This window comes from Penicillium arizonense, assembly GCF_001773325.1.
Source record: "Penicillium arizonense strain CBS 141311 chromosome Unknown PENARI_contig037, whole genome shotgun sequence".
NCBI classification, from domain to species: Eukaryota; Fungi; Ascomycota; class Eurotiomycetes; order Eurotiales; family Aspergillaceae; genus Penicillium; species Penicillium arizonense.
The window spans coordinates 32,599-57,915 of NW_019173314.1; the positions used below are offsets into that span (position 1 = coordinate 32,599).

A 25,317-nucleotide genomic window follows, 5' to 3' on the forward strand; every position below is an offset into this window, starting at 1 on the left:
CCAAGACACCCGTGAGTCATGTCACAGGTGATAAACCTCCCAACGGGCATCATGGGATAGCCGTTTTACTCGATCCGGCTGTATCACCCTTCCCCCCTTTGTCCACTGCTTTTTTATTTCTTTTTCTTTTCCTTTCTTTTATCGATCTATTGTACCCGGACTCGGGAGTTTACCGTTGCCACCCCTCCACACCCTCTACCTTTTCATGTAGTAGTCGACTTATTTAATAAATATATTTGTAGCCCGATAAGCCTCATCGATTCCCACCGATCGACAGGCTGCATGACCGATGTTGTAATATATCAAATGAGAGATGCAGGAGAGCGCCGCTTGAGTTCATAAAGTCTCCATCCCCTCCTCTCGTCTGCGAAACCTGCAAGTGCTTTCACCTCTTCTCGCGTGTTTGATGAGTTGTCATTGCATATTCTCCATCCTTCATCTTATGATTCGTGAGTCTTGGACTATACCTTACTCAAGCTTAGCTTTGATGTTACTGCACTCCTATACGGTTTGTCTTCCTCTGTTCCTGCATCTTATGGCAGCCTGAGGGCTCCACGTGTGATGGGGCTCTGCTATGACGTGTCCATAGTTCTTCCATTTGTTGAAGATAATTATATCCATGGATTTTAGCTAACGTGGACTTAGTCTCGATCTATACCTATCTATATTTATAGGTAACGACTTACACTTTACATTGTAAGTGACAACTTCATATTGCTTTTTTCTGTTTTGTATCGAGGATCAAAGCGGCCTCGTATTGCTGAGAGCCTGAAGCGAGCAAGCCAAGAGGGTCAAGGCAACACAGCTGAGAGACGTGGAGTTCTTCGAGAACAAATCTCCAGATCGCCACTCCTCACCGCCCGGCGCCCACCGCTTCTTCCCCCACTCTCCAATGCATCTTGACATTTCCATCTCTCTTGCTGGCTTTGCTTTTGGCTTGACTGTGCTCGGCATTCAGCCTTAGGTCTCAGCCCTTACTTTGATTCTCCAATCCTGTTTCCTTGTGTTGCAGGACCATCTTAGTAGTGTTGGTTGCTCGCTTACACAGATCTTCAAAGGTCGTCCCTTGCGATTACGGTCTTCCCCCCGATCTGCACGGACGGTTGTTCTCCGCAGTCGACTCATCCCGGCTTTCGACGGAATTTTCTCTTCCTCCATTCCTCTGATTTTCACGGGTAAGTATCCTGCATTCCTTCTCTTTTCGCGTTGCCTTGTGCTTGGTTGCCTGCTTGACTCAGCGCACGGCTCCTTTACGGGCGGGGTTGAATTGACCAACGTTTCATACGCAGATCTCTTCCATCACTTTCAGGCGTCTCACCCGTCTGATTTCCACATCGGCCACGGAGAGTCAGTAGTACCGGGACTACGACTCCTCCCTTTAACCACTCGCCGATTTACATCGCAAACCCAACCCAACATTCTCGCACCAGGCTATGGCGGAAGCGAGTCTTTTCATTAAACACGAATCCGACGACCACAACCCTTTCATGATGTCGCACTCCGGTTACTCGATGGGTAACCAATTTGGCAACCCCAACGAAGGGGTGGACCCTTCCGACTTGACCATGCAGCAACAGAATGGCTTCATGCCTTACTCTTACGGCTCGCAGCAGAACATGTCATCCAGCTTCAACTTCGGAAACTCCGGCATCGACACAGATGAGTTGCTGGATTTGGAGATCAGCGGGCAGAATGGTGTTCAGCGCGATAGCAGCATGAATTATCTCCAGGACCAGTCTGGCGGCATCGCCATGAGTCACCAGAGCCAGATGTCACATATGTACTCAAACACCCCCGACAACGCGCCGATGGCTAGCCCATTCGTCCACAACAGCTTCAACTATGATCAATACCGGATGAACCAGCAAAATCCTCACATCCAGAATGCCAGTTCTTTTGACCAGAACTACCTCAGCACCAAGTCCCGCCCGAGCATTCAGGGAATGGATCGCACCTCATCGGACGGTCGCAGCCCAATGACCCCCAAGACTCCAGCACTTGGTTCCTTGACCCTCGGTACCCCCGAGTCTGGCAGCTTCCCATCTCAGCCAATTCGGACCGGATTGCAGGCTCGCCACCAAAAGACGTTTTCCAACCAGTGGGATGGAACTTCTGGTAGCGCGCAGTCCTACGTTGAGTCCTCTCCCATCTCCTCTCCTCCTCAACAATCGCACCACACTGGCATGTCGGAAATCCTCAAGTCTGGCAAGCATGCCTCGCTGCCCGCCAAGGTTGACAGCCACCTTCCCGGCGGTGGAGACCTCGAGTCTCAGGAAGCCAAGCGCCGACGCCGCCGTGCCTCGCACAACTTGGTTGAACGCCGCCGCCGCGATAATATCAACGAACGAATCCAAGATCTGTCACACCTCGTTCCTCAGCACCGCCTGGAAGACGACAAAGTCCGTAAGCAGCTTGTTAACAGCAGCGCCCTCTCCATGGCCAGCGCAGGCGGAAGCGCCGCTACCTCTCTCCTCGCAGGTGGGAACGGCCGTCGCGCGACCCCGGGCAACATCACCATGGGTCTCCCCATCGAAGAAAAGGAGAAGGGTCCCAACAAAGGTGACATCCTCAACGGTGCCGTTAGCTGGACCCGCGATCTGATGTGGGCTTTGCACGTCAAATACCAACAAGAGGCAGAGCTCGCTGAACTGATCACCAGCCTGGGTGGAACCTGGCCATTCGAGCAAACCGAGGAAGAGAAGCGCATGCGCAGCGAGATTCTTGATGCATTGGAGAAGAACGATCCGACATCTTTCAGCTACACCCGTGGACCTGGCAGTGGCCTCCGTGTTCCCAAGCACACGAACATTGCCGGCGACGCCGTGCAGGGTGGTGACAGCTCTGGTCTTACTCCCCCCAGTCTCAGCCCTTCGTTCCACAGTGGCGCCAGCAGTGCCAACGGTGGTGGCCAGGCACAGTACTGGAATAGTGCTGGTCATGCCGCTATGAGCTTCAAGGAGGAGGACGAGTACGGCATGGAGATGAACTGATTGTCTTGCCATTTGCCTTTCATATCTGGTCATTGTGACTTGTTGCATACACGGCGTCTAATGGGGCCCCGATCAGTCGGCGTACCAGGAGTGAAAGACTCATTATTCCTTTCTCTACTTTATGGTTTATGTTTGGTTTAATTTGCATCCATCTATCATCAATTGTGGTCTCTTCGTTTGTATCCATGTCTGATCTTGTTTTATTCTGGGTTCTGTGTTTTTATTTTCGGTTACTGGCTTATTTCTATTCATTATCGATACCCTGTCTCTTTTCTTTCTTTGCCATATCTTACCTTCTTTGTTCCGACCTACGTCGTCGATCTACACGTCTTCAGATGCGGATTTGGATCTGGATCCACATGTCGATGATCTTGATGTTTGGTCTGTGTATGTCTGTCAAATTTTTGTGAACACGAACTGGACCTGAACTTTGAACGCTGGTTCTGACTTTGATCGTTTTCAATTCTCTTCTTGGTGACTTGACTACCTCATTGCAAGGTCAATCCTTACTTTCTTGTCTGCCCATTCTTTGCAAATAAACGATGCATGCATTTTTCCCTAATACCCCTTTTGCTTTTCTGTTGTCTATCAATCAAGTCTCTATTATCTTCTATGCATCTGTATGGCAACCGTGATCTCGGTAGTACCTGTAGTCTGTGAGTAGTGTAGGCGTTGACTGGGTTACAATGACCTTGGGAGTTAAATTACACTCTATATCTGGGTCCCACAGAAGAAGCAACACAAATCTTACAACCTTGAAAGCTACATCATGTCAAAGTGGAGATATCAATATGTCTTGCAGAAGCTCTCAAAACATCAACCACCCCCCTCATACCATCCCTCACATCAGGGTCACAGACTCCATCTCAACACGAACCCCACCACAAGACACAAGCATGAACCAATCTCCCAGAATCAACCTCCAGTCCCAGACCCAGAAACCCCAAACTGAAACCCAATCTTCCTCCTGCGCGCCATCTCCACACCCAACCATTGCGAAACGCTCACATCCTCAAGCCCAAGAGCCTCATCCGGCATCGCCAAGTTCTCAAATCCAGTAGCATGAGCCCGACATAACTTCTCAATCTCTTTGATCTCACTCTCGGAACGTCCTTTGCGTCGCAGTGCGAAGAGCAGGTGAATGTGGCTTTGTTCGAGGAGGGTTAGGAGGGTGTAAATCGTCTTCAGTGGCCATTTTTCGCTTTGGAGGGTTTGGGAGATCTCCTCGTATGGTGGTTTCAGGGATGAGAGGTAGGTTTGGATGATTTGGTATGGATTGCCTTCATCATTGGCGTCAGTGTTGATATCAGTGTCGGCGTCAGTGTTGTGATGACCGTTATGATGATCTTTGTCATCTGTATCGGCATCGGCATTGGCATCGGCATGCTCATTATCCTGCAGAGCAGGAATTCCCTCCCGGGCATTCATATCCTGAGCCATGTGGGAAATATGCTCAAGAGTTCTGATCTGACGCTGTTGATATACGGGAGCGACGGGAAGTACAGTCGAGGGAGAAGATTGAAAATACTCGTCGTCATCCCAAATTCCGGAGCCAGGCTGGATGGACATAGCGTAAATCGAAGGAGGCTCTCGCGGAAGGAATGGTGGTAGACGGAGTTCTGGTTCGGATTGCGAGGAGTTCAATGTTTGCAGTAGGGCATCTTCGCGCGCTATTTGGCGTTCATAGATATCATCTAGCTCTTCTTGGGCTTGCCAGTCTACGGTACGACTGCCGGCTGCGGTTGTCTCGATCATGGTGAGATACATGATTGAGGGGAGATGATGAATGTAGTGAATGGATAATGAAGAAGTTTGAGAGAAGAGAGAAGAGGTGGATCATCGTGAAGTGAGCTTTATGGTTGTTTTGGTTTCGTGGGTTATCGCCGCGGCGACGAGGCCGTACTGCAATACGTGATATCGCAATATATCGAATCTAGGATACGATATGCGTATTGTTTTGGAGACTGAACCTTAGACATGTATGTATGGGTCTGGATTAAACTGGCTAGTGGTTTCGTGCAGTATTACAATAAGTTATCCAGCATCTCTATACATGTATTTGATGCTGGCTATACTTCCAATCTTCATTGGGTAGCTTTAAGCCTCTAGCACTGACAAACAGGTGTTGTAGAGCGTATTGTAGCTCTCTGTGCTTGTCGAAGGTATCGCGATTACCTGGGTTTTTACGGTTTAATTGGCAAACCTATAATAAATAACTGAAACGGACTACTGAATTGGAGGCCAAATACAATTTTGAGCGCGTATGTCACGCATGATTAAATTCATTGATCATGTATCGAAAGAGCTAGATAGATACTTGAAGATAGCTTTGAAGTATCGCAGCACGGAACCAGCAAAGATGCTCCGTGACAAGCCAACCACAACCCCCTACTCGTTATCGCGAGCATCAATAATGGTACTCTTGAACTTTCTAGCGGGAACCTTGCGGTTGAACAAGATATCACTCTCACGGTAAGAGCGATGCTTAAGCTCAGGCAAGAAGAAGTAAGCCATCATCCAACAGACACAGGCAGTACCTCCCCAAACATAACCACACTTTCCAGCCAAATTCCAGCCTGTGGTGTTAAGCATCTGTGAAGCCAGGTAGATCATTGGAATCTCAGCAACGTAGTACGCAGCACGACCAACAGCCGTGCTGAGCGCGCGCAGACGCACGGACGATGTCTCGGAAATAATGGTGTAGGAAATTGGTCCGAGAGTACCGGCGAAGACGAAGGAGATAAGGATTCCTAGGACGGCTTGGGCGTAGCTAGTTGCGGTGTTCTGGGTGACGGAGGCGCAGATACCGAGGATGATGAGGAGGGTTATGTTTGTTGCTGTGCCCCATAGGTAAATTGTCCGGCGGCCGAACCAGGCAGTGAAGAACCAGGAGATGGCGTTGGCGACAAATTGGAGGCATGAGTTGATTAGATTTAGTTGGAAAGCGCGGTCGGGGGAGATTCCGGCTTCTATATGGGGGTTAGTTATGTTTGGGTTTATCGGATGTTGGTAGGTGGATGCTTACGTTCGAAGAAGAAGGTTGCTTGGTTCGCAATTAGGTTACCGGCGAAGTTCTGCGATGCGTACATCAAGCAGGTAATGGCGGTTCGGCGCAGGTCGGTTCCCTTGAAGAGGTCGAGGAGGGTTGGGGTACCGCCAATCTGGGCTTCGATCTCCACTGTTCGCTCCATCATGGCCAGGGATTGTTGGGCGTGCTCGGTCGAGTCAGCGCCGAGACGCTCGATGGAACGGAGGGCTTCCTTCTTGCGTCCTCGACGGATGAGCCACCAGGGAGATTCGGGGGCGAGGAAAATAAGGATCAAAAGGGGTGTCTATATGGGTTAGATACTGCTGTAGGATATTGATCCAAATGTAACTTACAGGGAAGATCCACTGCAGGGCAAGAGGTACACGCCACGCCCATTGATCATCCCGCTTGTTGTAGCCATATGTGGCAGCAGCGACAATAATTGAACCAATGGACCAACTCATTTGCAGAGTAGCTGTGCAGGCACCACGGAGGGACATGGGGACAATCTCACTAGCATAGGCTGGCGAGTTTGCAATGAAGAATCCCCATGGCACGCCTTCCAAAGCTTGTCCAACCACCAGGAGGGTAAGGGAGTTGGCCTAAATTGACTGGTCAGATAAGTCCTACAAGATCCAGACAGGGACACTCACAAAAAAGGAAATGAAAATGGTGGCGTTCATAAGAATCAGCGCAAAAATGGTAGTCCAACGGTAACCCCAACGGTTGGTGATGGGACCGGCCATAAAGACACCCACGAAAGCGCCGCATTGACCGGATTGGAAGAGGGCACTCTGCCATTTAGTGGGGATAACCCAGGCTTCTCCAACCTTGACACCGTACTCCCTTTGGAAAGCTTTAAGAGCGACGAAGTTACCGTTGAGGAACATGTCGAAAGATTCCATGACCTGATAGAGTCAGCTGTGGTCATTTCGAAGTGCGGAGAGTAAGCTCACGATGGTGAAACACATAGTGAAAGCCCAGAAGCAAGCCCAGGGGTGCTTCTTGACGGCGTCCCAAACGCCCATCTGATGCTCGCGGTTCTCACCATCGAGCGCATCATTCATGAGGTCCTGGTTGACCAGAACCTCGGAGTGCTGAACGTCGACTTGAGCGAAATGCTCATCCTTTTCCTTGATGGACGACATGCTGAACTGGTATGTCGATCAATGGGAAAGGAAAAACGAAGTCAGGTGAAAAAGACAGGGAGTCGAGCTCTTATATCCTTGACTAGTCATGCGGGCTAATGGGGCTAATGCTCAATTCCAGGGTGCGCGTGATACGTGGATTAATTTAATGGTAATAAAAGTGCATGGATTTTAACCAGCGATCTGATGAGCAGGGGTACCACCTTGCCTTGTGCCGCCGGGCTTTCACCTTTTCCCCTGGGAAAGGCGAGCACGGCGGTTACGTGGCGTTTTTCTCAAACTACCCCATTGGACTGAGGGTTCAGCCGCGGCCAGACAAGGCTAGCCAACGGCGCCGAGGGATTGTGGCGCTCAAGCAAGCCGTTCTTGGAGGGCCACAGAGGCTTATATTACAGGGGCTTAGGCTTCGGGGGCCACAAGATTCGATCTTCGACCACGGTGGTTCACCAAAGGAGGGTGGAAGAACAAGATCAGGTTTTGCGTTACCTCCGGGGTTTCTCCATCTTTGGGGGTAAATTTGGGGATGCGGGGCCCCCGGACAAGATCTCGGAAGGGTGTCCATATTGCTTATCTGGCTCGGCCTTGCTTTTTTTTTTTGAGTTGGGGGGGGTTCAGCATTGGCTCGAAAGGCTCACCGTGGATAGAGTGGCGATTTACAAGTCAACTGAGACCCCTCTAGTCTAGAATGAAGATGCATGTCTGTAGGCGAGGCACATTGCAGCTAAATTTTAGCTCAACCAAGGTTAGACTAGCCGTGCCGGATCTACGGTTGCTAAGCCCAGCGGCGCGAAGCGAGATCACATGATTCGAAGGATCTGGAGATCGTGTCCAGCAGGACCTTCTTTTCGACACGCTTTTGACATGTACATGAGCTTTGCATTTTTTTCTAACCCAATTAACCGATAGGAGTGGTATGATTGCACATGGCAAAAAAAGAAGGGAAATGGCCTCATCTCGCGCAGTTAGTGGAAAGGAGGGTGAAACTATCCCCTTCTGGGACTAGTGCGAGTTCCTCAGGTGAAACCCGGGCCAACACCTCAAAGCAGCCTAGTGGCTTACCCTTGTCCGTCCATGGTTGCATATGCTTTGTCTCATTTCACACTGATCTTCATGCATATCCTTTGTGGTATTCGGGGCTGGAAACCTGGGGCCATGTGGCCAAAAAGTGGTTCACAGATAAACCACGTGGGGCGGTTCTCATTCGGGTATCATCGGAGCTGGACTGATTGACAATTCTCTTCGTATCTCGGTAAATAACGAGCCAACGGGCACTCACTGATTTTATCCCCGGACTAAAACCAATTTAACCGCTCTGAGCCTCATAAATGCAGCAGTGGAGATGTGGCATCTGATTTATATCTTTAACCGAAGGCAGGACTGAATAACCTAAGACACAACGACGGACGGCTTTGATGGAGGATCTATCTGAGATCATTAAAAAAGCGAATGAAAAGATTCGTTCGTAATTCTGGCAAAGATCTCGGTAAACAGTTATAGATCCGGGGATCATGGAGTCTTAGATGCACTATACACAACTCCCGCAATGGTAGGCCACAAAGTAAATCTTCATAACGATAGTTTCAGCCCCAAGAGTGAAGTCTATTCAAATCAGTGACTAAGTTGGCAAAATGTGATCTACATAATTCTCATACTAGCCCTGAGATCTGATGATATTTTCGCTCGGCTCTCTAGTTGTATCTGAATGTTTGCTTGTTGGAGGATTTTCGACATAAATATCTCGTGTGAATAAAAACCAGGAGTCCCTCTTTCTCTTCTCCACCTCTCCACTAGACTCTCTCCATCCCACGCCTTTCCGTCGCACCATCAACCCCCTTCTACCCGCACGTCGAAGAACCACATTTAAATATTACCCGATCAGTACAGGTCCTACCCGGTCGTGAAATGACAACCTAAGCGCTCAACCCACATCGTAAGCATCCTTGGCGAGATCTGCATAAACAATCACTAACCGGATTAATCCGCAGCAGTGCCCCGCCATAATCAAGAAGAAAGACTAGGGGTGGAACCTACCTGCCAAGGACACTGTCCAGCTTTGTTCCAGAATGGATCCCCTTCTCTCGACAAGGATGAAGGATTTGAGGGTTGGTGGAATAGCGTAATCTGGATGCTGAAAGGATACCGACTGGATCGTTTGGTTGATTCTTCAATAACGAGGCCCGTTGAACCAACAAGACTTACCGGACCTGGTTCAAACTTCAACCCTGGTCCCAGCATGGCTCGAGCAAAGCTTGGATAGGGATGCCCAGCAACCATTCCTGTTCTCATATCTGTTCTCTTTGAGAAGAGCCTGGAAGGAGGTCCTGGGTATGCCAACTTTGACCGGTTTGTGGCCTCCCTAATAATAAGTCGTTGACCGGTCTCTACCGTTTCGATTGCGTCCTCGTCCATTTTTCCAACTTAATACGAAGGCTTCCAGGTATGGTATCAGCTGGTCCATCAAATCCCCAAGCTATAGAATCTACATTATTGGCCTAAGCTTTCATGGTGACCAAAATTGCGACGGAGAATTGGGGTTATGAGCTAGAAATAGTAGCTGGATATCATTTATAGCTTCAAATAAAACATTCAAATGGAGGAAAAACAGAATACTATGTAGAGCAAGTCTAGGGAAAGTATCATGTATATAATAACCCAAAGACTCAGGTCTGTTAATACCATCAATTCCTTCTTTCCTGTGACTGTTACCCGCTAACGCGCGTCATGATGGACTTTATGGATATTAAACGTGTTCAGTTCCCTTCTACCGAGGCGTTTATTAATGAATTGCGGAGGCGGTTTAGACGGTATTCGGGTCTAGGGGGTCTGCCGATGCCGTACAGTGCGCTGGCGATTATGTTAAGGGAGTTGGGTCATATTCCTAAACTTGATTTGTTTATTCTCGGGAAGGAGGAGGATATTTCTAGGGTTGTGAATCCGGCGGAGGCGGTTACTATTTGGGATTTTTATGGGTGTTGTGAGGAGATTATTGGGTTTGTTAAGGGTAAGGATGCTGGTTTGCCTGTTCCAGCGGGATTGGGTTCGGGATCGGTATCGACTGTGGCGCCGGTTACTCAGGTTCAAAGTTGGAATCGGAATCCGGTTGGGGGGGAGGTTGTGACGGGGAAGTGGCCGCCTCGCGGGATGTCGAATGAGGTTTATGCGAGGTGGATGGTGCATCGGCCTCAATTTGTTGGTCCTGGCTGTATTTACCGTGGGCGGTGGGGACATGGTGCTGCTAAATGTTGGTAGCTTAATTCTAAACTGCCGCCTAAAGGGTGGAAGCCGGAGGGTGGGCTTCGGGTGTTTGAGCCGAGGACGTGACGTTAGAACGGGTGAATCTTGGCGATAGTTGGACTTTGAATTGAGGAAATTTCGTGGAATCTTTGGGAGAGGTTGGGAGTGGCGATGTGATGTGACAAGGCTGGCATACTGGGCATGAGTTGGTGGAGATTGGCCCCATCATGACAATCCAGTGGGGTCGGAGGTTGGGGATCAGCAGAGATACAGGCATTAGACTGACTAGCAGCGAATGGAAAGTGTTATTTATAAACGAAAACAGGCTATTTTTAAATAACAGGGGTCTTGACGCGTACCCCAGGGGAAGGTGGATTTTATTGAATCAAGACTAAATGGAGACACGGGGAATATATTCAATTGGAGCTCAAACACAAATCCAATCTATAAGCATGCAGCCCGCTTTACATGCAGTCCAAAATGAAACAAATCGTAAATCCGTACCTAGGTATATAAATCGATACTGTATAGCAGGCAGGTGATATGTGAGTAAATGTTCAAAAGAAGCAGGAAGCTTTATATGATGGAGGTCGACGTGGACATCAAAGAAGTGTAGTCCAGTGAAAAAAGGAAAAGTTTATAGACAGTTGTCTGGATTACTTCGACATGGCGTGAGGCTCAGTCGAGTAGGCGTGGTGTTCAGATGAGAGAGTGGTTCCGTTTGTGTGATTTTCGTTCGAGAATGCGTGGTCGTGACTTGGCTCGATCGGGCTGACATCATGCTCGTTCGGGTAGCCGTGTGCCTGTGCCTGCTGTCCGCCCGAGCGGGCATCGGTGCCAGAAGAGACGGCGCGCTGCTCCGTGGCTGTAGCGTCAGATCCGCTGGTACGCGTTGATCCCTTCTCGTGCCAGTTCACGCCTTGCGACTTGAGCTGCTTGCGAGCCTTGCGGCCACGGCAGCAGGCAGCACAGCAAGATCCGATCTGGAGGATGAATGCCAGCAAACTGAAGGCAGAGGCGATCCACATAAAGACTAGCATCTGGGTCCCGACGTGCGCCTGGATGTTGATGCTCGGGTCGGCGTTGGAGAAGACATTCGCGAAGATGACGAACATGACTGTCGCAACGGCTGAACCGACAATTGTGACCAGCGCAGCGAAGAAGGTCAGGATCAGCAGGGGCAGGGCGCGCAGCCATATGAAGGTGCGGCGGCGGTGCGGGGGCTTGCCGGCGGGCGCGTATTCACCGTCGCCGTTCGCTGGGTTGTATGCATCGGCCCAGTACTTGACTGTCTGGGGGTGGCGCGAGGATACGGCCAATGGGCCGACAAAGATCATCACGAAGTTGAGGACCGCGGCGGCTAGGAGGAGGCCGAACATCCAGTGTGAGGCGGTACGCGCGAGGGCCAGCGGCTCTTGAATGTCGGATGGCAGGGCGACTGGGTGGACTGTTAGTATCCAATAGGGAGGGGGGTTGATCCTTGGGAATTGCACGTACTACTTGCGCCAGAGAGCAGCTCATTGAGGATGATGTCAACCGGGTTGAAGGCATAGAGGGTCTCGGGCTTGGAGCAGTGGGTGATTCCCTGCCCGAGGTATCCTTCGCAGAAGTTCCATAGTCCCACAGTATAGAAATCGTGCAGTCCAATGGACTGGGCGATGGAGTTGATCAGGACGGCATTGGGCACGGAGACCGGGATGATGTTGGAGAGATCGAGGTAGAGGAAGTAAGTGCTGCGGATAACGGGCTTATTGGAAATATTGCCAATAACCACCAACACCAAGAAGATCCAGGCGACAAGGTATAAAAAGGCCCGAATGATACGGTGCGTGTGGACGGTGGATTTACGCCGGCGGGCAATTGGGCGGGTGGAGGTGGAGCGGAAAAAGGGGAGCTTTCGCTTGCCAATTCCCTCAGTCATGATGAGGGAGAGGACGACGGTGAAATCCCAATATCCTTGAGAAAGAGGATATGAAGAAGGAAGAACAATTAGGGTTTGCAGTGACGTCCCAACACCTGATCCGGATCTTTGCTTTTCTCACAGTTTTCCGATCGTCAGCCCTCCCGTGGGATCGTCAGTGGCTGAACACTAGTGCTGCCCCCTGGTCTCCGGTGGCGATCAGGCTTATCTTGGGAAACAGCCAGGCTGGATATAAAGGAGAATAGATCAAGAATGAAGATATAATTAGTGTTGGACACAAAGTTGAGACATGCACATGGTTGAATGTACAGCCTCCTACTGAAGTAATACTAGTATTAAGCCTAAATTAGCAGTTTTTAGGCAACAGTCGAGACTTCGACCTCTGACGGCGGTTTTACCCAAATGAAGCTATTATTGGCTCATCGACCCCCTGCCCAGGTGGGCTGCGTCATCTCCAGACCCGGTTTGCTTAGCTAATCGCTGGAGTTTGACCCTAAATGCGACTCTCGGATCTTCTCTCTCTTCAAGGCTTTGTACAGTTTCAAGATGCGGTGGTCGCTTCTCATCGCGTGCCTGGCGGGCTTAACCGTGGCCCAGGACAGTTCCTCAACCACAGACACCACCAATACCATCACCGATGTATCCACGGTTGAGACAGTCACCACCCCTGTTCCTGTGCCCTCTGGGACCTACGAGGATGTGAGCACAACAATTACACTGGGTGATTCGACAGTTATCACCACCACCCACTCCAATGCTACCATGACTAGCGGAAACCAGACCGTGCTCTCAACGACTACCGACTCCATCACTCTGTTGACTGGCGGGGGAGGTACAACTACTCTCGGCAATAACAGCATGAATGCTACAGCTACCACGGCCACAAACACGGCTACCAAGACCCCCGTGGTCAACACCCGGCCTTGCAACGGCTACCCGGAGTTCTGCACCAAGAAGTACTCGAACATCACCATGGTGACTGCCCACAACAGCCCGTTCGTGCGCCAGAACAACGTCGCTGCCAACCAGGCGTTGGATGTGACGTCGCAATTGAATGATGGTATTCGCATGTGTAAGTGATCCGTGACACTCCGAGTACAAAACATGGTATACTGACATGCCGCAGTGCAATTCCAAACCCACTACGAGAACGGCACCATGTACCTCTGCCACACTACCTGCCAACTGCTTAATTCGGGCACCCTCGAGGCCTACCTCACCCAGGTCAACAGCTGGATGCGCAAGAACCCCTATGATGTGGTGACCTTCATGATCGGTAACTATGACTACGTCTCCCCTGAGAACTTCACCACTCCGATCTACAATGCCGGTCTGAAGGACCTCATCTACACTCCCACCAAGGTGCCCATGGCTCTGAATGACTGGCCCACTCTCTCGGACATGATCCTCAGGGGCAAGCGCGCCGTCTTCTTCATGGACTACCAGGCCAACCAGACCGCACTTCCCTGGTTGATGGATGAGTTCTCCCAAATGTGGGAGACGCCTTTCTCGCCCACGGACAAGAACTTCCCCTGCACAGCGCAGCGCCCTCCCGGTCTGTCCGAGCAGGACGCTAAGAACCGTTTGTATATGGCCAACCACAACCTCAACTTGCAGTTGAACCTTGGTGCGCTGAGTCTGTTGATTCCCAACACTGCCGAGCTCAATGTCACCAACGGTGTCTCCGGCGAAGGCAGTCTTGGCTGGATGGCGGAGAACTGTACCAGTAAGTTATCTACTTTTTATCTCCTTTATGCATTGACACGCTAACCCAAAACAGAGAAATGGGACCGCCCCCCTAACTTCCTCTTGGTCGACTATTACAACTACGGTACACCCAACGGCACAGTCTTCGAAGTCGCTGCCGATATGAACAACGTCACCTGGGACGGTAAATGCTGCGGCAAGGCATCTGCTGCGCCCCGCGGAGTCTCCGTCGCCAGTGTGTCGTCGTTGCTTCTGGTGGCAGTCGGGGTGCAGATGATCATGTCTGTGTTCTAATCTCCACGATGTCTATGATTGTTTTCATTTTTTTTGGCATGACCCCATTGGTCTTCGGCGCTAGGCTTTTCTTTTCTGGACCATACATATTATATTACATTGTATTGGATATGACCTTGACAAAAGATTTATACATATTTCAAATTTGAGGATAGATGATTCTATCAACATGGGTATGAGCGTAGATGTCTTAGTAAGGAGCAATTGATCATAGTAATTGATTAGAGAACTCCATTGCTACAAAGAGAAATAACCATACAACATTCAATTAAGGAATAAGTTAAAATCAATACATCCATGATCAATCCCTACAACTGAACCTCAACCTCGGAGACATCTACATCACATGACCTCCCCACCGCAAACCAACCCTCACAGCAAACCAACCTCACCACTGACCTTCAATCCACCCTCACGCCCCCCAAAAGAGGGACCCAAACAACAAACCCAAACAACAAACCCCCACAATCGCACTCCCACGCACACAACCGCCAAAATGGTCGACATAGTCCCCCTCTCAAGCTACCCCTCCTACATCGACCTCCTCCCCTCAATCCAAACCTGCAACATAACAAACCTCCCCGAAAACTACTTCCTAAAGTACTACCTCTACCACGCCCTGACATGGCCCCAGCTAAGCTTCGTCGCCGTGGTCCGCCCGCGCTCGGGCTACAAGTCGTCTACCGCTCCCGGCGGCGCTGGGGCCGCTGGTGATGTGTCTGGCGAGTACCCTAAGGTTGTGGGTTACGTGCTTGCCAAGATGGAGGAGGAGCCTGCGGATGGGAAGCAGCATGGCCATATTACTTCTCTTAGTGTCATGCGCACGCATCGCCGGTTGGGGATTGCCGAGAGGTTGATGAGGATGAGTCGTGAGTTTCCTTTTCTTTTTCTTTCTGGATGAGCATGTGTGATAGACAGCCAATTGGCCGTTCTATATATGTCAACGATGTGAACAGAACTAACAACCCCCTCTTCCTCGTTACAGAAAGAGCAATGGCCGAATCCCACCGCGCCCACTTCGTCTCTCTACACGTACGAGTCTCCAATGTCGCCGCTTTGCGTCTGTACCGCGACACGCTCGGCTTCGAAGTTGAAAAGGTCGAGAGCGGGTACTACGCTGACGGCGAGGATGCGTATGCGATGCATCTGAATCTGCAGAGCATGTGGCTTGACTGGAAGGCGATTGAGAAGCGGGACCGGGAGAATAATAAGGAGGAGAATGGGGGTGAAGGGGATGATGAGAATGTTGATGAGGGGGAGGAGGTTGGGGAGCTTGGGAAGAAGGATGCTGAGAAGATGATTCGTGTGAAGGTTGGGAGGGGGCTTGGTGTTGGGGATTTGGTTGAGAAGAATGAGAGTCAGTGATTTGTGGTTGTTGAGATCACTTGAATTGATTTATTTGAGGGGAGTGGATGATAGACGGGGTTTGTGATGGTGTGGATTGTTGTATGTATAGAGGTTGCATAAAAGTTTCATGATTGTCTTGCGTTTTCCGTCTGAGGATGTACAGTAGATATTGACACTTGAGTTGCGAGGGGATCACTTGGGAATGTTCTGTCATAGGGTGGGTCACTTGTACAGATGGTAGCAGTCATTGGAGCATGGGGCTACTGATACAGTGTTGGAAGAAAATATAAACATGGTATCATAACGTCGTCGGCCATATATGGCCACTATTTCAAATGATAGCTATACACTCGAATGTTGAAAATCACAATTCCGTCTTGCTGTCCAAGTAACCTGTAAACTCCTAGCTTAGAGCCCAACAATATGAACAATTCAATAAAAGCACCGGGGTTACTTTGGAGCAATTACTTGCTCTCACCCTCAGCATCCTCATTCTGTTGCTTCTTTTTCGCCTTGCGTGACCTGAGCATATCCTTGATCCGGGTGGAGGTATCAGTGGGCTTCGGTTTCTTCGAAGTACCAGCTGGCGCAAAGTCCTGCGTACTTGCCCTTGAGATAGACGGCGGGTTCGACCCCGACTCAATGCTGGCAACTGACGCATTTGAAGCTGTAACTCGATTTGGCTGAGCTGGGGTACTTGCTGGGCGGGAGACCACAGGCGTACCATCCAATCGCAAAGTCCCGAGCTGCTGCTCTAGCGGCTGGTCATATTTTGCCGTGTCGCCTTCACTAGCTCTTGCTTGCCGAACCTGTCGGCGACGGACTCGACGCCGTTCACGCTGTTCTTCTCTAGCCCGGCGAAGCACGTCTTTGAATACTTTTTTAGTGGCGCGCATTTCATCCTTCATGGCACGTCTATCCACAGAATTCCGCTCTTGCTGTTCAGGGGAATCCCAACGGCCCCAGTCGTTATTGGACTGTTGGTTTTGTTTTCTCCAATCTTTCCGACCTGCTATTTTATCTTCTCGGCGGGATGCTTGCAGAGCTGTGAGCTGCCGGCGAAGCTCGACGGCCGCATCGTACAACGTTCGGTCGTGCCGATCATCCAGAAGCTCTAATTGAGTGCGAACTGTGGCCAAGTCCGAAACACTCAGGTTTGAAGTTGTGGAAATGGAATCAATCGAGCTGAAGGATGACTCGGACGAGACAGAACTAACAGACACTCGCCTAGAGCGCTCAGTCGATGGTTTGGGTTTGTCAATAACCTGATCGGCTGGACTGGGATGACTGGTTGTATTGACGCTTGTCACAGGGCTCGGAGTTGTGTTTTGAACGGGGTTCATTGGGATATTGACCGCGTGCTGGGGTGAATTATCCCAGGCAGGTCGGCCGTAATGTCCACCAGGAGCGGTCATTGGTGCTTTCCGTCCATGAAGTCTTGCTTGTTCTTCCAGCCACCGGCCATGTGCAAGTGCCTGCTCCTCAACCTGACGCCCATAATGCTGTGCCTGCGCGCTGATTTGATCTCCGTATTGTTGAGCTTGTTCGGTGAACCGCTCTCCATACTTCTGAGCCTGTGATGCGAGTTGTGATATCCAGCCAAACGAGCCGCCCTTGGAGATGCCATTGTTGGGATACTGCTGCTGTTGCTGCGCGTAATTCCAATTGTTCCATTGCCATGGCGCGACACCCTGTGGCAGTGGATGGTGCGGAACGGGATAATATTGAGGTGGTTGGTGATTGGGAGACATGGGGGAAGGATATATGGGAGCACCATATGGTGTTCCATATGGGGATGCATGTATAGGAGGAGTGTGATAAGGAGCAGGCGGCATCTGCCAATGGGTCGGGGAAGGGGTTTGTTGGCCAGAGACAGGCGACGGAGCGTTCGGATTCCGCGATGGCTGACCTTCTATAGACCCTGTTGCAGCTGGGTAACATCGAGGGCATAGACCGGACGCAGGCGCATTATCTGGTTCGCCAACATAGACGGGAACAATCTGGGTAGAGCGATTTCCAAAAAAGCACTCATTCCATTCAGCAACCACAGCAGCAATCCGAGCTTTCCGCTGTTCGTCGGTCTCTTGTGGGCGGTCCTTGCGGTCGCGTCTAATTTCCGCTCGCAACTGGCGTGGAAGATGCTGCGAAGAAGCGGCAAGTCCTAACTGAGGTGGGAACAGATACCGGAGAAAGGTATCCCAGTCCTGCTGAGTGACCTCATCAAACCGCGTAGCCCAACAGCGCGGCCTTCGCGGGAAATCTTTGGCTTGACTTCGTGGGTAAATAGTGATATGATGCTGCAGAATATCCCGGGTCTCATCCAGAACCCACGGAGGCCGTTCCTCAAAGTACCCAGCGGCGGATGTGAAATGTGTCGGCACTACCGTCGGCCGTGGGGGAGTCCGCGAGCTGCTGGCATCCTGCGATTCCGATACCCCTCCACGAGGAGGAATCGGTGCTGGATTGCCATTCCGGGTTGGTGAAATCAATGGATCGACGGCGGAGTACGGGGGTGGGGGAGCCTCCTCCTGGTCCATTGTGGGAGGGACTGGATGCGATCAAGGGCAAGAATGCAACCGCCTAGAGAAGTATGCAAGTACCGTCAAATCTGAATGCGCATGCTGTGATAAGATAACGATGGTTCGAGGGCGAAAGGCAGCAGGATTACTGTGGGGAGAGATGTCAGCGTAGGCTTGGCATGTCGTTGTTGGGGTATATGTCTAACCTGTGCAAGATGAGTCTATCGTCAATCACAACACAACCCCTGAGGGTCTGACAACTAGTGATGGGGGAAGAAGTGGAGGAGGAAAGAAATGGGAGGTTGAGCGGAGACGATAAGAGATAAGCCCTATGGACCCTGGCCGTGGAGAGGCAACAAAGAGGTGAAATCCACACTTATGCCCTATTGTATATCTTTGTCGCTTTTCGTCTTTCCCATTGATACAATTCCAATCATTATAGGTCGCCTCGATGTTTAAAGGGTGTGAAAATATATTTCTTGGGTCATGGCAATCAACTTGTGTATAATCAACGGTCTACTAAAATTCCTGTCAGCTTCAGCCTCACCGTTTATTCGAGTTCTGTCGATCCAGTCTCCCAAAATTTGCTCTCGGGATTTTTTTCCCTCTTTACTATGCTATATTGCAATTCATGTGTGAACCTTTCTCGGCGATGACTAGTGGGCAGATTTACTTGGAATCTAGAGTACATTGCCTTTAAGAATTGTCAACGTACTAAGGGATATTTAGCAGGCTATAGAAATCAGCTACTCTGTTGATTTTCTTCTCACTAAGCACAAGAAATTTCTTTTCTGACCACTATTCAATGGCTGTTGACTGCACATGTTGTCACTTGAGGTTTTGGAGTTTTGGATAGAACCTTTGACGATAGGGTAGGATATGTCCAGGCATATTTCTTTATTGCAATGCTATTTCAGGAGACTTCGTCTAGTCTCTATTTAGGAAAGAGTACAGTATGGAGATCCAAGTACAGCGGTAAGAAAAAAAGACAGCTCCTTAGAATCAGTCAAGAGGTAGGAAGAGATGCAGACCTAGGACCTAGTGAGTCGGCACCATCGAGTACATGTAATGGATGGAGGACTCCGAGAGTGATAGGTCATAAGAAGGAGAAGCAGCAGACCAAAATAGTCCTATGATTAGGGCTAGCAAGCAAAAGAGGCATGATCTCTGAGACAAACTTTTCAGGCTCTAAGTTAACAGAAGTTTAATACGTGAGATGGCGGCCCGGAGAGCTAGTGGTCTAGAGATATGACTGCCTGGAGAGGTATCCAGCCCTCAAGATGGTTGGTAGAATGGCAATAGGTCATTGTGTACTTGTACACGGATTGAGTGTATGGGGGTTGACTGTATCTGGAAGTGATAGCATCGGTGGCACCATTGTGCGGGTAGTGCGCCCCCGAAAGTCCTTCTCAGCTTTACCGGGCTCCGGGTGACGGTCACTTTCTTCTTCTTCCCTTTCCTCTTCCTTCTTCTTTCCTTTCCCCTTCTTTCTTCTTTCATCACATCTTCTACACCCATCCATCAAAGGCTTGTCTCCTTCGCAGACTGACAAGGACTAGCATCCTTCGTCTAGTGTGACGGGATACACATCCACAACCGGCTACCACGGAATCCTTTGACTAACTGGTCAAGGCTTCAAATAGGTAAGAGAATAATACCTGGATACTATGTTGGATAACAGATGCTAATAGGCTACTTCCAGACCTCAAACGAATTCTCCGACCAACATTTCACAGCCACCAATATCTCAACATGGCTATGTCCAACGAACACACCCGGGACTGGTCTGTTCTCTTCGAGACAGAGGTCCTTGGATATTCCAATTTTGACCAGGCTTGTGGCCTTCCAGCGGTCAGTACGTTGCCCAATCTCTACCAATTCGATGCTCGCCTCCACTTTCCAATTGAATACGAAGGCTTCCAGGAATGGTATGGGCTGGTGCATCAAATCCTCAAGCACCACAGTCTGCATAATTTAATTGACAGGAGCGTTCTTCGTCCCTTCCGTGACGATGAAGATGCCCCGAAATGGCAGGTCTTGTCTTTGGGTGTCACCAGGTGGCTTGCCTGGAACATGGCTCCAGAGGAGGTTGCAGAAATTGTCGATGGAAGAATTGACGAACAGAATACCCGCTTGGCTCTTGAATTGACACTTGCCGATGATTTCATGGACGGTATCAAGAAGTTGATGTTCGATGAAGAAAGCCCTGACTTGGAGACGTGCACCAATCTCCTGTTCAGAATCATGAACACAAAGCGATCTGACGTGGAGACTCTTCCACAGTTCGTTCACCTGGTCTGGAAATTGTATTGCAAGGCTCATCGTTACAGCCTGAACGTTCATCCCTTCATCCTGCTGTCAATCCTTCTCAATGGAATGAAGTCTGAAGTGCCTGGATTCGTTGCAAATCAGCTTGAAATCATGGACCGGATGATCAATCCTACCTATGGGGTAACCGACAAGCATTTCCAAGATGCCCTTACTGCCTATCGCGCATACAGGCAGGCCCAGGACACATCTGGTGATGATTCGGATAATTCATCGGATCAGGAAATGGACGTATCGAGCGAGGAAGATGTCGACCCCGACGACGACGACGACGATGTCGACGCAGGCAACGAGGAAGTCACCCATCCCGACACATCAATTGCTGAGGTGGTGGAGATTGACTAAGGAAGAAACAGGATGAGCTGAGAAGGACGAAGGACATCCTGACATGGGGAAGGACATCCTGACATGGGGCTCTTCGAGTACCAGGGTCGGATATTCTCTCCGCTGGGCAGAACTGTCACTACCAGGGCTAATGATCCCTTATGCAAGTTAAGAAGAAGAAAGGAGCGCTATCTAGTCTCAGGCGCGGCTCCGGTAATGGTGGACAGATCCTTCGTCAGGTGCCAATTGTTGTCATGATCTCCAACGCGCTAATGAACTGGGAAGAACGGAGGACATGGCGACAGGCAATGCTTGCTTTATCGGCAAGGTAACTAACGTGAGTTGGACCGTCTCCTTTCTATGTTCGTCTTTCCAGGATCCTTCTTGCTAATAAAATTGAAAGGAAACGAAGGCTCGCTTTTCGAAATGGTCGTTCGTATGGTATGTATGGAATGTGAAGTCCATGTCCCTCCGAAGATAATTCGTCATCTTTCATCACTCTTTACTACATCTTCTTCTTCTCGCCTAATACATGGAAAACAACCCGTTGGATTGTTCAATCCATGAATTTTTGCTCCTGATCAAGACAAGAGAATCCGAAGATATCTGAATATTGGAACCATCATAACACAAGAAACAATGAAAAAAATGTTCTATTTCGTTATGTACGATGAAGGTCTATACATTGCTCGTAGGCTCAAAGCGTTTTCCACCATCTCTATGACTAGATAATCTTTTCCCGGTGTGATATCCCCCTTAATCCGCTTTTAAACAGATCAAGACCTCTTCCCATCAAGATTGACCGGCCATCTCTCTCGGATATTCTTCCCATACCTGGTAAAGATGATAGGCACAGGAACAAACGCCAAAGCGACAAATCCAAGTAAAGAATTTCCCCATCCCAGCCCAAGAGCATTAAACATCGCAGGACCAGCGAGCGGCAACATAGCCCCAACAAGCGATCTTGTCGCAGTGAGTGTAGCATTAGCTGACGCCGCATAAGCCGGATAACAATCAATAACATATGTCTGGATCGGCATATAAACTCCCATCATGCCGAACCCGAATGGAAACATGCCAATAATAGGCACGATCCAAAAGACGTGCTTATCAGCAGTCCAGCCATACCAGAAGAAGCTGATTGGCAAGACGCAGGCGAAGAATGTCATCATTGGCAGACGCATCTCTGGTTCGAATTTGCCACCGTTTCGTGCAGTGAGTTTTATCATAACCTTGTCATTTGTCAGGGCAATAACCATTAAGCCAGACATGAATCCAATTCCGATACCGAGGTATGCGAGTCCAGAGAGTCCGACAGAGAAGCCGTATTGGCTGGTGAAGACATCGGAGATGGTTGTGAAGAATAGGTACAGAAGACCATAAATGAGAGACTGAGGAGATCGTCAGCGTGTCATTACCGATACCTCCGATATTTCCAAACTCACCATGTATGTCGACAAAAGGAACACAATGGGCGACTTGCAAAACAACAGGACAGGTCTCTTGAAGCTCCGCGCCAGGACCTCCATCACAGGAGCAGGTTCCTCATCCAGGTCATAGGCACTGCGCAAGTCCGTACGCCCAAGCTCCTTTGCGAGTTTTTCCTTTTTCCACCGAATCAAAACGGAAGGATATGTCTCCTTATTCAAGACTTCCACACCGAAGGCCAGGACGCCTCCGGCGATGAGCAATAGCCAGAAGACCCACCGCCAGCCAACCTGCTCACCAAGGAATCCACCTGCAATTGGACCAACCACAGGGCCAATCAGGGGTCCCATGGCCCAGATTGAGGTTGCCATTCCGCGCTTCTCACGTGGGAATAGATCTGCAATCACTCCAGCTCCGAGGGTGAGGCAGCCCGAACCGCCGATTCCAGCGAAGAGGCGACAGACGATTAAGGTTTCGATGTTCTGGGCGAGGGCACAACCAATTTGCCAGACGACGAAGAACCAGTTTGCACCGCTGAGGACGATGCGGCGGCCATAGACTTCACTTAGCGGAGCCAAGAGGAGGGGGCCAAACTGTAGAAGGGGTAAATTTGTTAGATATGTTTCTGCAGCTAGTGACCGGGATTGCTAGATATGGACTCACTGTATACCCGAGAAGGTAGATGCTGACACTGAACGAAAGAATTGTCTCATCGGTCTCTTTGAATTCTGCGGCCATGTATGTGATGGCCGGTGAGAACATGCTCGAGGCCAGGGGCGAGATCAGAGTCATAGCACTGATAAGTGCGAGCAAGGCCCACTTCTTGCCTGTGGAAAAGTTCTGCGGGTTGTTGGGGTCATCTTGTCCGTCCCATCCTACTATACCGCGGCTCAAGTCGGTCTCGGGGTATTGCTCTGTGGCAGGTGATGTTGTTTCGGTATTGCTTGGTTGCTTTTCGATATCAGGGGTTTGGTGTGTGACACTGTCTTCGTCGTTTGCAGTCGAGTAGTTTGAGTCTGACTCTTTTTGTGGCGTTTCCATGATGGAATAGAAAGGTATTAGAAAATATAAATGTGTATAGAAGTCTTGGCGTGTTTGAAATGATATAAGAAAGGGAATGGATGAACACGCCAAGGAAGAGGAAGATTAAATAGTTCAAAAAAGGAAGATGGAAAAGGGAAAAGCGATCAGCTATAAAAGTTAGGGAAGTGGATTAAGTCTGATCAGCCCACAGGGAACATCCTATTATTTAAATTATGCCTGAATAGCGCTGCAGGGCTCGCCTCAGGAGATCTATCCATAAGCGACCGCACGGTCTACGGATTGATCCTTGTGTTCATAAGTCTGGTTCATAATATGTAATATCTGGATGTGGGTCTCTCCTTATAGGACTCTTTCGGCCTGCATTCAGTTACACAGGGGTGGTCGCATTCATGGAGTCGCAATCAAGTATGGCCGGTACTATTGTTTTTGTTTGACCGGCAACGTGGTTTCTGCAGTACAAGCATCAATACTTTGTAATAGAAAAAGTCGAGAAACTTGTGCAAGCTTACAAAACTGAACCCCTCGGGACGAAAGAAATGGTCTTCGATCCTGCATCCGGGAGTGTTCATTATCCCCGGGCGATGAATCAGTGGCCCATTTATATCTATTATGCACCAATCAAAAGGGCCATATATCTGCACTGAATCAGCGGTGGGCCGAGTTCCATGGGTGGGGCCTGTTCATATCGGAACCTCATGTTTATTTTAATGCCTGGCATAACTTGGACGTCTTCATGAAGTATCGATCATTGGCGGTTTTCTGCGAGGCAAGACAGACCGAATAATCTATAATGGGTTTTATCCTTCTGGATAACGTAAATTACATCCATGATATTTGCTACTTTCCAGAATATTGACAAGATTTAGGATTCTCTAAGTAGCTTGCGCTATTGTTCATAGAATTTATTCCATGTCTTGCTTGGAGCCCAAGCCTGCAGTCCGTAACATGCTTGTAAAATCACCCTCCTTTTTTTCCCCATAATTGCGACTGTTCTGAATCCGAACTTAGAGTATAGCCGAAGACCATCTGCCAAGGACATAACAATAATGTCAAGGGTGCATACCCCGTCCACGCTATCGCAGAGCATCTTCAAAAGCGTGGAGCCAACACTTGGGTTATTAATGATCCGGATCCACAGCCATGAGCGAGATCCCTCCAGAAGACAGGTCAACAAAGCCTGAAAAATTTGGATTACTGGCTTAGTACATATTGCATTGGCTGTCAGTTTTGGAAGAATCTCTGTCTCTCTGTTCTGAGCCTTTTTGAGATGCCAAGCCATGAGTACACATCCAAAGAGGGGTGACTCCAGCTTTTATGATGTTTCTCCGGCCTAATTACCAGGCCAATTGGAATAGACTTCTCGCCATTTTCATCATTCCATTTGGAAAAAACGTGAGCTAGTGGTCCAACGTATAAGTCCGACAGGTAGTCCATTTGCTCCACACGTCTTATATATAATGTTGTTCTCTCAATCTATTGCCTCATAGACACCATCAATTGCCCATTTTATTTCATCTTCGCTATGATCCCACTGCTGCCCTGTCGGGTATAGGAACATCAAGCGACGGATGGGCTCGTCACTAGCGCATCCACATCCTCAATTCTGGCAGGCGACAAGGAAATTGTGAGCTTTTGCTGATTTGAAATAAAGAGAATTTGGTCCTCGTTAGATGCGTCAACGTACAAAGGAAGAGAGCAAGGAGCGTGCGATTCTTCAAGAGGAAGCTACATTAAATCTGACTCAGCTGACACTGTATTGGAAAAACGTTGATCTATTCATGCGGTTAAGGCGTCCCAATGATGAGATAAAAAACCTATTAGCAGCATGCTTTTAAGCGTTATAGTGCCACCTCGGCTTTTTCTCGGACTACTGTTTCTCTCGTTTTGTTTCTGCTGCACGTTCCATTTTCCATCAATCGGGCTGAAACTTTGTTGGTAGATATTAGTTTAGGCTGAGAGCGGTCACTAGATTGCCTTCGAAGCTAGCCTCCAAGTGACGTGAGGA

General features: G+C 49.5%; 9 protein-coding genes across 9 annotated transcripts; 4 read left to right on the plus strand and 5 right to left on the minus strand.

Moving 5' to 3' along the window:
- Nucleotides 1-1,490: 1,490 nt before the first annotated feature.
- Nucleotides 1,491-2,990, plus strand: PENARI_c037G06410 (basic helix-loop-helix domain-containing protein; the record flags this gene model as incomplete). The annotated part of the gene is made up of 1 exon (XM_022636923.1): nucleotides 1,491-2,990. The coding sequence occupies one exon, from the start codon at nucleotides 1,491-1,493 to the stop codon at nucleotides 2,988-2,990; it is 1,500 nt and encodes a 499-aa protein (XP_022483206.1).
- A 915-nt stretch (nucleotides 2,991-3,905) lies between these two features.
- PENARI_c037G05339 (uncharacterized protein) lies at nucleotides 3,906-4,757 on the minus strand (the record flags this gene model as incomplete). Its single annotated transcript, XM_022636913.1, has 1 exon — nucleotides 3,906-4,757. The coding sequence occupies one exon, from the start codon at nucleotides 4,755-4,757 to the stop codon at nucleotides 3,906-3,908; it is 852 nt and encodes a 283-aa protein (XP_022483198.1).
- A 621-nt stretch (nucleotides 4,758-5,378) lies between these two features.
- On the minus strand, nucleotides 5,379-7,166 carry PENARI_c037G00159 (uncharacterized protein; the record flags this gene model as incomplete). The annotated part of the gene is made up of 5 exons (XM_022636886.1): nucleotides 5,379-5,959; nucleotides 6,016-6,322; nucleotides 6,372-6,620; nucleotides 6,672-6,926; nucleotides 6,975-7,166. 5 exons carry the CDS (start codon nucleotides 7,164-7,166, stop codon nucleotides 5,379-5,381), a joined length of 1,584 nt encoding a protein of 527 aa, XP_022483207.1.
- A 3,890-nt stretch (nucleotides 7,167-11,056) lies between these two features.
- Nucleotides 11,057-12,321, minus strand: PENARI_c037G06938 (SUR7/PalI family protein; the record flags this gene model as incomplete). Its single annotated transcript, XM_022636927.1, has 2 exons — nucleotides 11,057-11,838; nucleotides 11,898-12,321. 2 exons carry the CDS (start codon nucleotides 12,319-12,321, stop codon nucleotides 11,057-11,059), a joined length of 1,206 nt encoding a protein of 401 aa, XP_022483225.1.
- Nucleotides 12,322-12,867: 546 nt separating this feature from the next.
- PENARI_c037G01052 (uncharacterized protein) lies at nucleotides 12,868-14,322 on the plus strand (the record flags this gene model as incomplete). Its single annotated transcript, XM_022636889.1, has 3 exons — nucleotides 12,868-13,393; nucleotides 13,448-14,047; nucleotides 14,102-14,322. 3 exons carry the CDS (start codon nucleotides 12,868-12,870, stop codon nucleotides 14,320-14,322), a joined length of 1,347 nt encoding a protein of 448 aa, XP_022483215.1.
- Nucleotides 14,323-14,818: 496 nt separating this feature from the next.
- PENARI_c037G02765 (peptide alpha-N-acetyltransferase complex A subunit ARD1) lies at nucleotides 14,819-15,687 on the plus strand (the record flags this gene model as incomplete). Its single annotated transcript, XM_022636899.1, has 2 exons — nucleotides 14,819-15,191; nucleotides 15,308-15,687. 2 exons carry the CDS (start codon nucleotides 14,819-14,821, stop codon nucleotides 15,685-15,687), a joined length of 753 nt encoding a protein of 250 aa, XP_022483253.1.
- A 446-nt stretch (nucleotides 15,688-16,133) lies between these two features.
- On the minus strand, nucleotides 16,134-18,206 carry PENARI_c037G11940 (uncharacterized protein; the record flags this gene model as incomplete). The annotated part of the gene is made up of 1 exon (XM_022636948.1): nucleotides 16,134-18,206. One exon carries the CDS (start codon nucleotides 18,204-18,206, stop codon nucleotides 16,134-16,136), a length of 2,073 nt encoding a protein of 690 aa, XP_022483210.1.
- Nucleotides 18,207-19,940: 1,734 nt separating this feature from the next.
- PENARI_c037G02946 (uncharacterized protein) lies at nucleotides 19,941-20,861 on the plus strand (the record flags this gene model as incomplete). Its single annotated transcript, XM_022636901.1, has 1 exon — nucleotides 19,941-20,861. One exon carries the CDS (start codon nucleotides 19,941-19,943, stop codon nucleotides 20,859-20,861), a length of 921 nt encoding a protein of 306 aa, XP_022483254.1.
- A 755-nt stretch (nucleotides 20,862-21,616) lies between these two features.
- PENARI_c037G04793 (MFS transporter) lies at nucleotides 21,617-23,309 on the minus strand (the record flags this gene model as incomplete). Its single annotated transcript, XM_022636911.1, has 4 exons — nucleotides 21,617-21,623; nucleotides 21,675-22,231; nucleotides 22,286-22,861; nucleotides 22,932-23,309. The coding sequence occupies 4 exons, from the start codon at nucleotides 23,307-23,309 to the stop codon at nucleotides 21,617-21,619; spliced, it is 1,518 nt and encodes a 505-aa protein (XP_022483224.1).
- Between the last annotated feature and the right edge of the window lie 2,008 nt (nucleotides 23,310-25,317).